At 50.6% G+C, this 14,665-nt stretch overlaps 1 protein-coding gene across 1 annotated transcript in view; it reads left to right on the top strand.

Moving 5' to 3' along the window:
* Window positions 1–261: 261 nt before the first annotated feature.
* LOC139256042 (tonsoku-like protein) overlaps window positions 262–14,665 on the top strand; it is a gene marked incomplete at its 3' end in the record, with an annotated part of 35,404 nt that continues 21,000 nt past the window's right edge. Inside the window, exons 1-3 of the mRNA XM_070874118.1 lie at window positions 262–926; window positions 4,486–4,581; window positions 10,400–10,542. Coding sequence (XP_070730219.1) covers window positions 269–926; window positions 4,486–4,581; window positions 10,400–10,542 — 897 coding nt within the window. The remainder of the gene's footprint in view (window positions 927–4,485; window positions 4,582–10,399; window positions 10,543–14,665) is intronic.

Here is a 14,665-nt window from a genome sequence, read left to right as displayed (position 1 = left end):
CTGCAGCAGCCTCTGATCAGATGTTAGACTGGGGCCAGACTGGGGCTCCTCCTGCAGCGGCAGTGCACGCTCAGATGTTCACTGCACTGCTCGCAGTCTGTCTGCCCGTCAGCTCCTGTGTGCCGGACCTCCCATCACCAACATGGCCTCTTCCTTTGCTTCACTGGGGACTCCGGCTGCCAATTTAGGACGAGCTAAGACCCACAAGCCCGACTCAAGCAGGAAGCGAGGCGGTCCAGAATAGCGAGGCTGCGTGGAGATCGGTTAGATGGCCATGGAGTGTGAGAGTGATACACCGCCCCAGGACCGGGCACCGAGAGACCCCCAGGACCAGATACTGAGAGACCCCCAGGACCAGATACTGAGAGACCCCCAGATACTGAGAGACCCCCAGGACCAGATACTGAGAGACCCCCAGATACTGAGAGACCCCCAGGACCAGATACTGAGAGACCCCCAGGACCAGATACTGAGAGACCCTCATGACCAGATACTGAGAGACCCCCAGGACCAGATACTGAGAGACCCCCAGGACCAGATACTGAGAGACCCTCAGGACCAGATACTGAGAGACCCCCAGATACTGAGAGACCCCCAGGACCAGATACTGAGAGACCCTCATGACCAGATACTGAGAGACCCCCAGGACCAGATACTGAGAGACCCCCAGGACCAGATACTGAGAGACCCTCAGGACCAGATACTGAGAGACCCTCATGACCAGATACCGAGAGACCCTCAGATACTGAGAGACCCCCAGATACTGAGAGACCCCCAGGACCAGATACTGAGAGACCCCCAGGACCAGATACTGAGAGACCCCTGGGACCAGACACTGAAAGATCCCCAGACACTGAGAGACCCCCAGGACCTGGCACTCAGCGATTCCCAGGACCTGGCACTGAGCGATTCCCAGGAGATCCGCTGTGAGTACAATGGACCAGGAGACCTATGTGAAGTTGAACAAGTGCGAGCCGCTCCACACAAGCAGGAAATCGCAAAGCGGCTTTGAGTGTGTGTACTGTGAGGTTTGCAAACTGCTCCCCCCAACACATGTCACACCCTGTTCCCCAGACTTGGCCCTCTCCTGTTCCCCAGTCCTGGCCCTCTCCTGTTGCCCAGTCCTGGCCCTCTCCTGTTCCTCAGTCCTGGCCCTCCCCAGTCCTGGCTCTCTCCCGTTCCCCAGTCCTGGCCCTCTCCTGTTGCCCAGTCCTGGCCCTCTCCTGTTCCTCAGTCCTGGCCCTCCCCAGTCCTGGCTCTCTCCCGTTCCCCAGTCCTGGCCCTCTCCTGTTGCCCAGTCCTGGCCCTCTCCTGTTTCCCAGTCCTGACCCTCTCCTGTTTCCCAGTCCTGGCCCTCTCCTGTTTCCCAGTCCTGGCCCTCTCCTGTTGCCCAGTCCTGGCCCTCTCCTGTTCCTCAGTCCTGGCCCTCCCCAGTCCTGGCTCTCTCCCGTTCCCCAGTCCTGGCCCTCTCCTGTTGCCCAGTCCTGGCTCTCTCCTGTTTCCCAGTCCTGGCCCTCTCCTGTTTCCCAGTCCTGGCCCTCTCCTGTTTCCCAGTCCTGGCCCTCTCCTGTTCCTCAGTCCTGGCCCTCTCCTGTTCCCCAGTCCTGGCCCTCCCCACTCCTGGCCCTCTCCTGTTGCCCACTCCTGGCCCTCTCCTGTTGCCCAGTCCTGGCCCTCTCCTGTTCCCCAGTCCTGGCCCTCCCCACTCCTGGCCCTCTCCTGTTGCCCAGTCCTGGCCCTCCCCACTCCTGGCCCTCTCCTGTTGCCCAGTCCTGGCCCTCCCCACTCCTGGCCCTCTCCTGTTCCCCAGTCCTGGCCCTCCCCACTCCTGGCCCTCTCCTGTTGCCCAGTCCTGGCCCTCTCCTGTTCCCCAGTCCTGGCCCTCCCCACTCCTGGCCCTCTCCTGTTCCCCAGTCCTGGCCCTCCCCACTCCTGGCCCTCTCCTGTTCCCCAGTCCTGGCCCTCTCCTGTTGCCCAGTCCTGGCCCTCCCCACTCCTGGCCCTCTCCTGTTGCCCAGTCCTGGCCCTCTCCTGTTCCCCAGTCCTGGCCCTCCCCACTCCTGGCCCTCTCCTGTTGCCCAGTCCTGACCCTCTCCTGTTCCCCAGTCCTGGCCCTCTCCTGTTGCCCAGTCCTGGCCCTCCCCACTCCTGGCCCTCTCCTGTTGCCCAGTCCTGGCCCTCCCCAGTCCTGACCCTCTCCTGTTCCCCAGTCCTGGCCCTCTCCTGTTGCCCAGTCCTGGCCCTCTCCTGTTCCTCAGTCCTGGCCCTCTCCTGTTCCCCAGTCCTGGCCCTCCCCACTCCTGGCCCTCTCCCGTTCCCCAGTCCTGGCCCTCTCCTGTTCCCCAGTCCTGGCCCTCCCCACTCCTGGCCCTCTCCTGTTGCCCAGTCCTGGCCCTCTCCTGTTCCCCAGTCCTGGCCCTCTCCTGTTCCCCAGTCCTGGCCCTCCCCAGTCCTGGCCCTCCCCACTCCTGGCCCTCTCCTGTTTCCCAGTCCTGACCCTCTCCTGTTCCCCAGTCCTGGCCCTCTCCTGTTCCCCAGTCCTGGCCCTCTCCTGTTCCCCAGTCCTGGCCCTCCCCTCCCCTCCCTTGGTGAGAACCCTGTTGCCCCAAGCTATTTACAGCGCCCAGTCTCCTGCCTCTTTATGTTCGGAATGTGAGTTATCGGATTAACGGCATTCACTTTCTTGCTTTCAGTTTCACTTTCCCAAACAAGGGCCGTCCCTTCCCGCCATTACCCAGCCTGTTGACAGTAGCTCAGCACTCTCGCAGCCGGGCCACAAGCTGTTTAAAGCTAAACATTTCTAATCTGTCACCTCCTGCAGCCTCACAACCCTCCGAGATATCGGCACTCCTCCAATTCTGGCCTCCACACATCCCCGATTATAATCACTCCACCATTGGTGGCCGTGCCTTCAGCTGCCTGGGCCCCAAGCTCAGCGATTCCCTCCCTAAACCTCCCCGCCTCTCTCATCCTTTAAGACGCTCCTTAAAACCTCCCTCTGACAGTATTTGTACATCTGTCCTAATAACTCCTCAGGCAACTCGGTGTCAAATTTTGTTTCATATGTTCCTGTGAACTCCCTTGGCACGTTTTACTGTCCCATCAAACACTCCAGGGCAGGTACAGCACGGGGTTAGATACAGAGTAAAGCTCCCTCTACACTGTCCCATCAAACACTCCCAGGGCAGGTACAGCACGGGGTTAGATACAGAGTAAAGCTCCCTCTACACTGTCCCATCAAACACTCCCAGGGCAGGTACAGCACGGGTTAGATACAGAGTAAAGCTCCCTCTACACTGTCCCATCAAACACTCCCAGGGCAGGTACAGCACGGGGTTAGATACAGAGTAAAGCTCCCTCTACACTGTCCCATCAAACACTCCCAGGGCAGGTACAGCACGGGGTTCGATACAGAGTAAAGCTCCCTCTACACTGTCCCATCAAACACTCCCAGGACAGGTACAGCACGGGTTAGATACAGAGTAAAGCTCCCTCTACACTGTCCCATCAAACACTCCCAGGGCAGGTACAGCACGGGTTAGATACAGAGTAAAGCTCCCTCTACACTGTCCCATCAAACACTCCCAGGGCAGGTACATCACGGGTTAGATACAGAGTAAAGCTTCCTCTACACTGTCCCCATCAAACACTCCCAGGGCAGGTACAGCACGGGTTAGATACAGAGTAAAGCTCCCTCTACACTGTCCCATCAAACACTCCCAGGGCAGGTACAGGGGGTTAGATACAGAGTAAAGCTCCCTCTACACTGTCCCATCAAACACTCCCAGGGCAGGTACAGCACGGGGTTAGATACAGAGTAAAGCTCCCTCTACACTGTCCCATCAAACACTCCCAGGGCAGGTACAGGGGGTTACATACAGAGTAAAGCTCCCTCTACACTGTCCCATCAAACACTCCCAGGGCAGGTACAGCACAGGTTAGATACAGAGTAAAGCTCCCTCTACACTGTCCCATCAAACACTCCCAGGACAGCTACAGCACAGGTTAGATACAGAGTAAAGCTCCCTCTACACTGTCCCATCAAACACTCCCAGGGCAGGTACAGCACGGGGTTAGATACAGAGTAAAGCTCCCTCTACACTGTCCCATCAAACACTCCCAGGGCAGGTACAGCACGGGGTTAGATACAGAGTAAAGCTCCCTCTACACTGTCCCATCAAACACTCCCAGGGCAGGTACAGCACAGGTTAGATACAGAGTAAAGCTCCCTCTACACTGTCCCATCAAACACTCCCAGGACAGCTACAGCACAGGTTAGATACAGAGTAAAGCTCCCTCTACACTGTCCCATCAAACACTCCCAGGGCAGGTACAGCACGGGGTTAGATACAGAGTAAAGCTCCCTCTACACTGTCCCATGAAGTTGATGTGTCGAGAGTTGTTGACACTCTGACAAGTTGAGCTATGTGCACTGTGTGTTGAGATCTCCGGGAGCAGATTGACCTTGTGGTTTAAACCCGGCAGTGCTCCTGGATACGAAGGTCAAGGCTCAGAAGAGAAACAGGACCAAGGGAATGGCTGAGGTCTGTCATCAGCTGGGAGAGAACTTCAGGAAGAACGGTAAATCTGAATAGTGGGAATGGGCAGTGTCTGGGTCTGTGTATATCTGTGTAGGGCAGTGTCTGGGCCTCTGTGTCTGTATATCAGTGTGGGGCAGTGTCTGGGTCTGTATATTTGTGTAGGGCAGTGTCTGGGCCTCTGTGTCTGTGTATCTGTGTAGGGCAGTGTCTGGGTCTGTATATCTGTGTAGGGCAGTGTCTGTACCTCTGTGTCTGTATATCAGTGTGGGGCAGTGTCTGGGTCTGTATATTTGTGTAGGGCAGTGTCTGGGCCTCTGTGTCTATGTATCTGTGTAGGGCAGTGTCTCGGTCTGTATATCTGTGTTGGGCAGTGTCTGGGTCTGTGTGTCTGTGTAGGGCAGTGTCTCGGTTTGTGTGTCTGTGTAGGGCAGAGTCTGGGTCTGTGTGTCTGTATATCTTTGCAGGGCAGTGTCTGGGTCTGTATATCTGAGTAGGGCAGTGTCTGGGTCTGTATATCTGTGTAGGACAGTGTCTGGATCTGTGTATCTGTGTAGGGCAGTGTCTGGGTCTGTGTGTCTGTATATCTTTGTAGGGCAGTGTCTGGATCTGTATATCTGTGTAGGGCAGTGTCTGGGTCTGTTTGTCTGTGTAGGGCAGAGTCTGGGTCTGTGTGTCTGTATATCTTTGTAGGGCAGTGTCTGGGTCTGTATATCTGTGTAGGGCAGTGTCTGGGTCTGTATATCTGTGCAGGGCAGTGTCTGGGTCTGTGTGCCTGTATATCTGTGTAGGGCAGTGTCTGGGTCTGTGTGTCTGTATATCTTTGTAGGGCAGTGTCTGTGTCTGTATATCTGTGTAGGGCAGTGTCTGGGTCTGTATATCAGTGTGGGGCAGTGTCTAGGTCTGTATATTTGTGTAGGGCAGTGTCTGGGTCTGTGTGTCTGTGTAGGGCAGTGTCTGGGTCTGTTTGTCTGTGTAGGGCAGAGTCTGGGTCTGTGTGTCTGTATATCTTTGTAGGGCAGTGTCTGGGTCTGTATATCTGTGTAGGGCAGTGTCTGGGTCTGTATATCTGTGTAGGGCAGTGTCTGGGTCTGTGTGCCTGTATATCTGTGTAGGGCAGTGTCTGGGTCTGTGTGTCTGTATATCTTTGTAGGGCAGTGTCTGTGTCTGTATATCTGTGTAGGGCAGTGTCTGGGTCTGTGTGTCTGTATATCTGTGTAGGGCAGTGTCTGGGTCTGTGTGTCTGTATATCTTTGTAGGGCAGTGTCTGGGCCTGTATATCTGTGTAGGGCAGTGTCTGGGTCTGTGTGTCTGTATATCTGTGTAGGGCAGTGTCTGGGTCTGTGTGTCTGTATATCTGTGTAGGGCAGTGTCTGGGTCTGTATATCTGTGTAGGGCAGTGTCTGGGTCTGTGTATCTGTATATCTGTGTAGGGCAGTGTTTGGGTCTGTGTGTCTGTATATCTGTGTAGGGCAGTGTCTGGGTCTGTATATCTGTGTAGGGCAGAGTCTGGGTCTGTATATCTGTGTAGGGCAGTGTCTGGGTCTGTGTGGCTGTATATCTGTGTAGGGCAGTGTCTGGGTCTGTATATCTGTGTAGGGCAGTGTCTGGGTCTGTGTGTCTGTATATCTGTGTAGGGCAGTGTCTGGGTCTGTGTGTCTGTATATCTTTGTAGGGCAGTGTCTGGGCCTGTATATCTGTGTAGGGCAGTGTCTGGGTCTGTGTGTCTGTATATCTGTGTAGGGCAGTGTCTGGGTCTGTGTGTCTGTATATCTGTGTAGGGCAGTGTCTGGGTCTGTATATCTGTGTAGGGCAGTGTCTGGGTCTGTGTATCTGTATATCTGTGTAGGGCAGTGTTTGGGTCTGTGTGTCTGTATATCTGTGTAGGGCAGTGTCTGGGTCTGTTTGTCTGTGTAGGGCAGAGTCTGGGTCTGTATATCTGTGTAGGGCAGTGTCTGGGTCTGTGTGGCTGTATATCTGTGTAGGGCAGTGTCTGGGTCTGTATATCTGTGTAGGGCAGTGTCTGGGTCTGTGTGTCTGTATATCTGTGTAGGGCAGTGTCTGGGTCTGTATATCTGTGTAGGGCAGTGTTTGAGTCTGTGTGTCTGTATATCTGTGTAGGGCAGTGTCTGGGTCTGTATATCTGTGTAGGGCAGAGTCTGGGTCTGTATATCTCTGTAGGGCAGTGTCTGGGTCTGTGTGGCTGTATATCTGTGTAGGGCAGTGTCTGGGTCTGTATATCTGTGTTGGGCAGTGTCTGGATCTGTGTGTCTGTGTATCTGTGTAGGGCAGTGTCTGGATCTGTGTGCCTGTATATCTGTGTAGCGCAGTGTCTGAGTCTGTGTGTCTGTGTATCTGTGTAGGGCAGTGACTAGGTCTGTGTGTCTGTATATCTGTGTAGGGCTGTGTCTGGGTCTGTATATCTGTGTAGGGCAGTGTCTGGGTCTGTATATCTGTGTAGGGCAGTGTCTGGGTCTGTGTGCCTGTATATCTGTGTAGGGCAGTGTCTGGGTCTGTATATCTGTGTAGGGCAGTGTCTGGGTCTGTATACCTGTGTAGGGCAGTGTCTGGGTCTGTGTGTCTGTATATCTGTGTAGGGCTGTGTGTGTTTATGTATATCTGTGTAGGCTGTGTCTACAAAGTACTTAAATGGGGAGAGATTACAAAATGCTGCAGTACAGCGGGACCTGGGGGTCCTTGTGCATGAAACACAATAATTTAATATGCAGGTACAGCAAGTGATCAGGAAGGCCAATGGATTTGCAAGGGGAATAGAGTAGATTCCTTGCAGTCAGAATCAGGTGAATTTATAATGGGGAACAAAGAAATGGCAGACCAATTGGACAAATACTTTGGTTCTGTCTTCACTAAGGAAGACACAAATAACCTTCTGGAAATACTAGGGAACCGAGGCTCTAGCGAGAAGGAGGAACTGAAGGAAATCCTTATTTGTCAGAAAATTGTGTTAGGGAAATTGATGGGATTGAAGGCCGATAAATCCCCAGGGCCTGATAGTCTGCATCCCAGAGAACTTAAGGAAGTGGCCCTAGAAATAGTGGACGCATTGATGGTCATTTTCCAACATTCTATAGACTCTGGATCAGTTCCTATGGACTGGAGGGTAGCTAATGTAAGGAATAAACGGGTCCTTTTCAGAATGGCAGGCAGTGACTAGTGGGGTGCCGCAGGGTTCAATGCTGGGACCCCAGCTATTTACAATATACATTAATGATTTAGATGAAGGAATTGAATGTAATATCTCCAGGTTTGCAGATGACACTAAGCTGGGTGGCGGTGTGAGCTGTGAGGAGGATGCTAAGAGGTTGCAGGGTTAGGTGAGTGGGAAAATGCATGGCAGATGCAGTATAATGTGGATAAGTGTGAGGTTATCCATTTTGGTGGCAAAAACAGGAAGGCAGAATATTATCTGAATGGCAGCAGATTAGGAAAAGAGGAGGTGCAACGAGACCTGGGTGTCTTGGTACATCAGTCATTGAAGGTTGGCAAACAGGTACAGCAGGCCTTCATAGCTAGGGGATTTGGGTATAGGAGCAGGGAGGTCTTACTGCAGTTGTTCAGGGCCTTGGTGAGGCCTCACCTGGAATATTGTGTTCAGTTTTGGTCTCCTAATCTGAGGAAGGACGTTCTTGCTATTGAGGGAGTGCAGCGAAGGTTCACCAGACTGATTCCCGGGATGGCAGGACTGACACATGAGGAGAGATCAACTGGATCTGTATTCACTGGAGTTTAGAAGGATGAGAGGGGATCTCATAGAAACATATAAAATTCTGACGGGACTGGACAGGTTAAATGCAGGAAGAATGTTCCCGATGTTGGGGAAGTCCAGAACCAGGGGACACAGTCTAAGGATAAGGGGTTAGCCATTTAGGACTGAGATGAGGAGAAACTTCTTCACTCAGAGAGTGTTAACCTGTGGAATTCTCTTCACAGAGAGTTGTTGAGGCCAATTCATTAGATTTATTCAAGAGGGAGTTAGATATGGCCCTTACGGCTAAAGGGATCAAGGGGTATGGAGAGAAAGCAGGGAAAGGGTACTGAGGGAATGTTCAGCCATGATCTTATTGAATGGTGGTGCAGGCTCGAAGGGCCGAATGGACTACTCCTGCACCTATTTTCTATGTTTCTATATTTCCATAAGACCCGAAGAACAAACATAAGAAATAGGAGCAGGAGTCGGCCATTTGGCCCCTCGAGCCTGCTCCACCATTTAATACGATCATGACTGATCCGATCATGGACTCAGCTCCACTTCCCTGCCCACTCCCCATAACCCTTATTGTTTAAGAAATGTTTAAGTACATCGGGAAGGTTATGTGTGTCTTCCTTTGAGAAGACAGAACCAAAGTTCTTGTTCAATTGGTCTGCCATTTCTTTGTTCCCCGTTATAAATTTACGCAAATCCGACTGCAAGGAACCAACGTTTGTCTTCACTAATCTTTTTCTCTTGACATATCTATAGAAGCTTCTGCAGTCATTTTTTATTTCTGTCTTAAATTTATTCCATGTCCCAGCTTCCATAGCTCTCTGAGGCAGCGAATTCCTCTGAGAGAAGAAATTCCTCCTCATCTCAGTTTTTAATGGGCGGCCCCTTATTCTAAGGTTATGCCCCCATCACTCTCTCTTTCTCTCAATCCTCTCTTCACTCTCTCTCTCGATCCCCTCTCTCACTCTCACTCACTCTTTCTCTCGATCCCCTCTCTCCATCACTCTCTCTCTCTCTCGATCCCCTCTCTCCATCACTCTCTCTCTCTCGATCCCCTCTCTCACTCACTCACTCTCTCTCGATCCCCTCTCTCCATCACTCTCTCTCTCTCCTGATCCCCTCTCTCCATCACTCTCTGTCTCTCTCTCTCTCTCTCGATCCCCTCTCTCACTCACTCTCTCTCGATTCCCTCTCCATCACTCTCACTCTCCCTCTCTCACTCACTCTCTCGATCCCCTCTCCATTGCTCTCTCTCGCTCTCTCGATCCCCTTTCTCCATCACTCTCTCTCGATCCTCTCTCACACTCTCATTCTCTCACTCACTCACTCTCTCTCTCTCTCTCTCTCGATCCCCTCTCTCACTCACTCTCTCTCGATTCCCTCTCCATCACTCTCACTCTCCCTCTCTCACTCACTCTCTCGATCCCCTCTCCATTACTCTCTCTCGATCCCCTCTCTCTTACTCTCACTCTCTCTCTCGATCCTCTCTCACTCTCTCACTCCCTCACACACTCTCCCTCTCTCTCTCTCGATCCTCTCTCACACTCTCACTCACTCGCTCTCCCTCACACACTCTCCCGCTCTCTCTCTCTCGATCCTCTCTCACACTCTCACTCACTCGCTCTCCCTCACTCACTCTCCCTCTCTCTCTCTCTTGATCGTCACTCACTCTCTCACTCCCTCACACACTCTCCCTCGATCCCCTCTCTCACTCTCTCTCTCAATCCTCTCTCACTCTCTCACTCCCTCACACACTCTCCCTTTCTCTCTCTCTCGATCCTCTCTCACTCCCTCACACACTCTCCCTCTCTCTCTCTCTCGATCCTCTCTCACACTCTCACTCACTCGCTCTCCCTCACTCACTCTCCCTCTCTCTCTCTCTTGATCGTCACTCACTGTCTCACTCCCTCACACACTCTCCCTCGATCCCCTCTCTCACTCTCTCTCTCGATCCTCTCTCACTCCCTCACACACTCTCCCTTTCTCTCTCTCTCTCGATCCTCTCTCACACTCTCACTCACTCGCTCTCCCTCACTCACTCTCCCTCTCTCTCTCTCTTGATCGTCACTCACTCTCTCACTCCCTCACACACTCTCCCTCGATCCCCGCTCTCACTCTCTCTCTCGACCTCCGACAGGGCAGTTCCAGGAAGCCATTCAGGAGCACGAAGAGGAGTTGCGGCTGTTGACAGCGCGGCGAGATGTGATTGGCTGTGGCATCGCGCATCGGATGATCGGCGAGTGCTTCCTGAAGCTGAGGAATTGCGAGTCTTCCCTGCAGGTAAATGGGAGAGCCGGAGACCCGGGGAGGCTGGGGGGGTAGTGAGGGTTGCAATAGTGGTGAGTGCAAGGAGTGGGAAGGTGTAGTGACTGGAGGAGAGTGAAGTGGGCGAGAGGAGGGAGGCAGTGTCAGCCGTGGCTCAGTGGGTTAACACCTTCGTCTCGGAGTCAGAAGGTTGTGGGTTCAAGTCCCACTCTAGAGACTCCAGCACATAAATCTAGGCTGACTCTCCAGTGCAGTGCTGAGGGAGCGGCGCACTGTCGGAGGTGCCATCTTTTGGATGAGACGTTAAACCGAGGCCCCGTCTTTTCTCTGAGGTGGGTGTAAAAGATCCCACGGCACTATTTTGAAGAAGAGCAGGGGGGGGTTATTCTCGATGTCCTGGCCCAATATTTATCAATCAACATAACAAAACAGATTATCTGATCATGATCACGTTGCTGTGTGTGGGAGCTTGCTGTGCGCAAATTGGCTGCCGCGTTTCCCACATTACAACAGTGACTACACTCCAAAAGTACTTCATTGGCTGTAAAGCCCTTTGAGACGTGCGGTGGTTGTGAAAGGTGCTATAGAAATGCAAGAATTTATTGTGAATAGTGAGGATGGAGCTGGTGGAGTTGCCAGCAGAAAGTTAGAGTAGTTACTTAACTTAAAGCCTGTGATGAGGTCATTGAACTTTTTCTGGCATCATACCCATGTCCTGGCAACGAAGCTCCAGACACTGACCTCCTCTGTGACCTGTGCTCACTGGTGATGGAGGCCTTACCTGGATGGGTGACTTTCATTTACGTATTGATTAGGCTAATCAAACTGGTAGCAATGCGGTAGAGGAGGATTTCCTGGAATGTATGTCGAGGAACCAATATGTCGAGGAACCAACTAGATGGCTGGCCATCTGAGACTGGGTGATGTGTAATGAGAAAGGACTAATCAACAATCTTGTTGTGCAAGGCCCCTTGGTGAAGAGTGACCGTAATATGGTAGAATTCTTTATTAAGATGGAGAGTGACACAGTTAATTCAGAGAACTTGAGGAAAGGTCACTTCGATGGTATGAGACGTGAATTGGCTAGAATAGACTGGTGAATGATACTTAAAGGGTTGGTGGTGGATAGGCAATGGCAAACATTTAAAGATCATATGGATGAACTTCAATAATTGTACATCGCTGTCTGGAGTAAAAATAAAATGGGAAAGGTGGCTCAACCGTGGCTAACTAGGGAAATTAGGGATAGTGTTAAATCTAAGGAAAAGGCATATAAATTGGCCAGAAAAAGCAGCAAACCTGAGGACTGGGAGAATTTTATAATTCAGCAGAGGAGGACAAAGGGTTTAATTAAGAGGGAGAAAATAGAGTGCGAGAGGAAGCTTGCTGGGAACATAAAAACTGACTGCAAAAGCTTCTATAGATATATGAAGAGAAAAAGATTAGTGAAGACTAACGTAGGTCCCTTGCAGTAAGAATCAGGTGAATTTATAATGGGGAACAAAGAAATGGCAGACCAGTTGAACAAATACTTTGGTTCTGTTTTCACGAAGGAAGACACAAATAACCTTCCGTAAATACTAGGGGACCGAGGGTCTAGTGTAGGTGGTGGCCTTTTCTGACCTTGATGGTTCGAATCATCCCACTCCTTGGTTCTAGGGCTTGGAATTATTTAGGGGATGTGATAGATGTAGACAGACAACTGTTTGGTGCAAGAACAAATATTTTATTTAGAAAATAGCACACCACACTAATTAACTTAATAGCATATAACAAAATGTACAGAAAAAGGGAGAAAACGTATACACAACGGGTACAGAGGTTATGCAGTGAAACGAAACCCACCTCCCACCACTACACTGACTAAGTTAGACTCTGAAATTGCAGGGACTATGCTCACCAAAGGATTTCTCCACACTTTAGACCAGTTGACACTGCTTTCTCTCTCCTCAATCTTGTGGATTCTTTGGCTGGTTGCGGTATCTTCGGTATTAGCACTGGTCGATGTTTTGATGGTAAATACGTTTTTTCCTTGAGTCAGCGTTGGATGATTGTTGGTTTTTTTCAGTGACTCCGAGGCTTCTTGTTCGGTTCTTCTTGTTGCGTTGCTGTAACCTCATGTGGCAAGTTAGATGTTTCAAAGCCAGAGTCAAAGAGCCCAGAGTCCAAGTGCTTTTCCAGAATGTTCTCGGGTACGTTTCTTCAAAAGTGTTTTCTCAGCCCAAGCTACCAGCAAGGCCCCCAGTTATACCTGAGAGGCTGCTTAAAATTTCACGCCAAAACGCGGGTGCACAATTGATATTTGATGACTGCTTTTGTGCGATTTTGGCAGGCTGATCAACTCGAATGTAATCCCTTTTGTGAGAATTTTGGTGAGCTGATTGAGCATTAGCCTGATACAAGATTCCCAAAGGTGTTGATGGGGTTTTCGAATGGTGCTGTTAGAATGTAATCAGGTCTTGATACTGTCTCTTGTGTGTTTTGCTGATGCCAGGGTTTTTCTGTATAGCCGTTTTAAGAACTATTAAAATATGTATGTATCTGGGTCCCTGGTAAGTGGGCTTTTGTTAGACTGCTAATGTCTCCCTGGAACCTGCCTCCCAGGTGGGTTAGCAGCCCTATAAGGATCCCATTTCCCTATGCAGACCCAGCATACAATTTAAAATGTTCAAACTCAATCTAAAAGACCCTAGTTTAGTCCAAAGGCGCCTAATAGTGAGATATTTCTGTCCACATTTCTCCTCCAGAAGTCTAGCACGGTTCCCTTTTAAATTCCAGACACATGTCCATTGAGTAGGGGTCCCAGACTTTTGTGAATCCTACACTAGTGAGAAGGAGGACCTGAAGGAAATCCTTATTAGTCAGGAAATTGTGTTAGGGAAATTGATGGGATTGAAGGCCGATAAATCCCCAGGGCCTGATAGTCTGCATCCCAGAGTACTTAGGGAAGTGGCCCTAGAAATAGTGGATGCATTGGTGATCATTTTCCAACAGTCTATCGACTCTGGATCAGTTCCTATGGACTGAAGGGTAGCTAATGTAACACCACTTTTTAAAAAAGGAGGGAGAGAGAAAACGGGTAATTATAGACCGGTCAGCCTGACATCGGTGGTGGGGAAAATGTTGCAATCAATTATTAAAGATGTAATAGCAGCGCATTTGGAAAGCAGTGACAGGATCGGTCCAAGTCAGCATGGATTTATGAAAGGGAAATCATGCTTGACAAATCTTCTAGAATTTTTTGAGGATGTAACTAGTAGAGTGGACAAGGGAGAACCAGTGGATGTGGTGTATTTGGACTTTCAAAAGGCTTTTGACAAGGTCCCACACAAGAGATTGATGTGCAAAATTAAAGTACATGGTATTGGGGGTAATGTATTGATGTGGATAGAGAACTGGTTGGCAGACAGCAAGCAGAGAGTCGGGATAAACGGGTCCTTTTCAGAATGGCAGGCAGTGACTAGTGGAGTGCCGCAGGGCTCAGTGTTGGGACCCCAGCTATTTACAATATACATCAATGATTTAGATGAAGGAATTGAATGTAATATCTCCAAATTTGCAGATGACACTAAGCTGAGTGGCGGTGTGAGCTGTGAGGAGGATGCTAAGAGGCTGCAGGGTGATTTGGCAAGGTTAGGTGAGTGGGCAAATGCATGGCAGATGCAGTATAATGTGGATAAATGTGAGGTTATCCACTTTGGTGGCAAAAACATGAAGGCAGAATATTATCTGAATGGCAGCAGATTAGGAAAAGGGGAGGTGCAACGAGACCTGGGTGTTATAGTACATCAGTCATTGAAGGTTGGCATGCAGGTACAGCAGGCGGTGATGAAGGCAAATGGTATGTTGGCCTTCATAGCTAGGGGATTTGAGTATAGGAGCAGGGAGATCTTACAGAGAGGCCTCACCTGGAATATTGTGTTCAGTTTTGGTCTCCTAATCTGAGGAAGGACGTTCTTGCTATTGAGGGAGTGCAGCGAAGGTTCACCAGACTGATTCCCGGGATGGCAGGACTGACTTATGAGGAGAGATTGGATCAACTGGAGTTTAGAAGGATGAGAGTGGATCTCATAGAAACATAAAATTTTGACAGGACTGGACAGATTCGATGCAGGAAGAATGTTCCCGATGTTGGGGA

This window comes from Pristiophorus japonicus, unplaced genomic scaffold, assembly GCF_044704955.1.
Source record: "Pristiophorus japonicus isolate sPriJap1 unplaced genomic scaffold, sPriJap1.hap1 HAP1_SCAFFOLD_683, whole genome shotgun sequence".
Lineage (NCBI taxonomy): Eukaryota > Metazoa > Chordata > Chondrichthyes > Pristiophoridae > Pristiophorus > Pristiophorus japonicus.
This window is presented reverse-complemented; position numbering and strand designations above follow the sequence as displayed.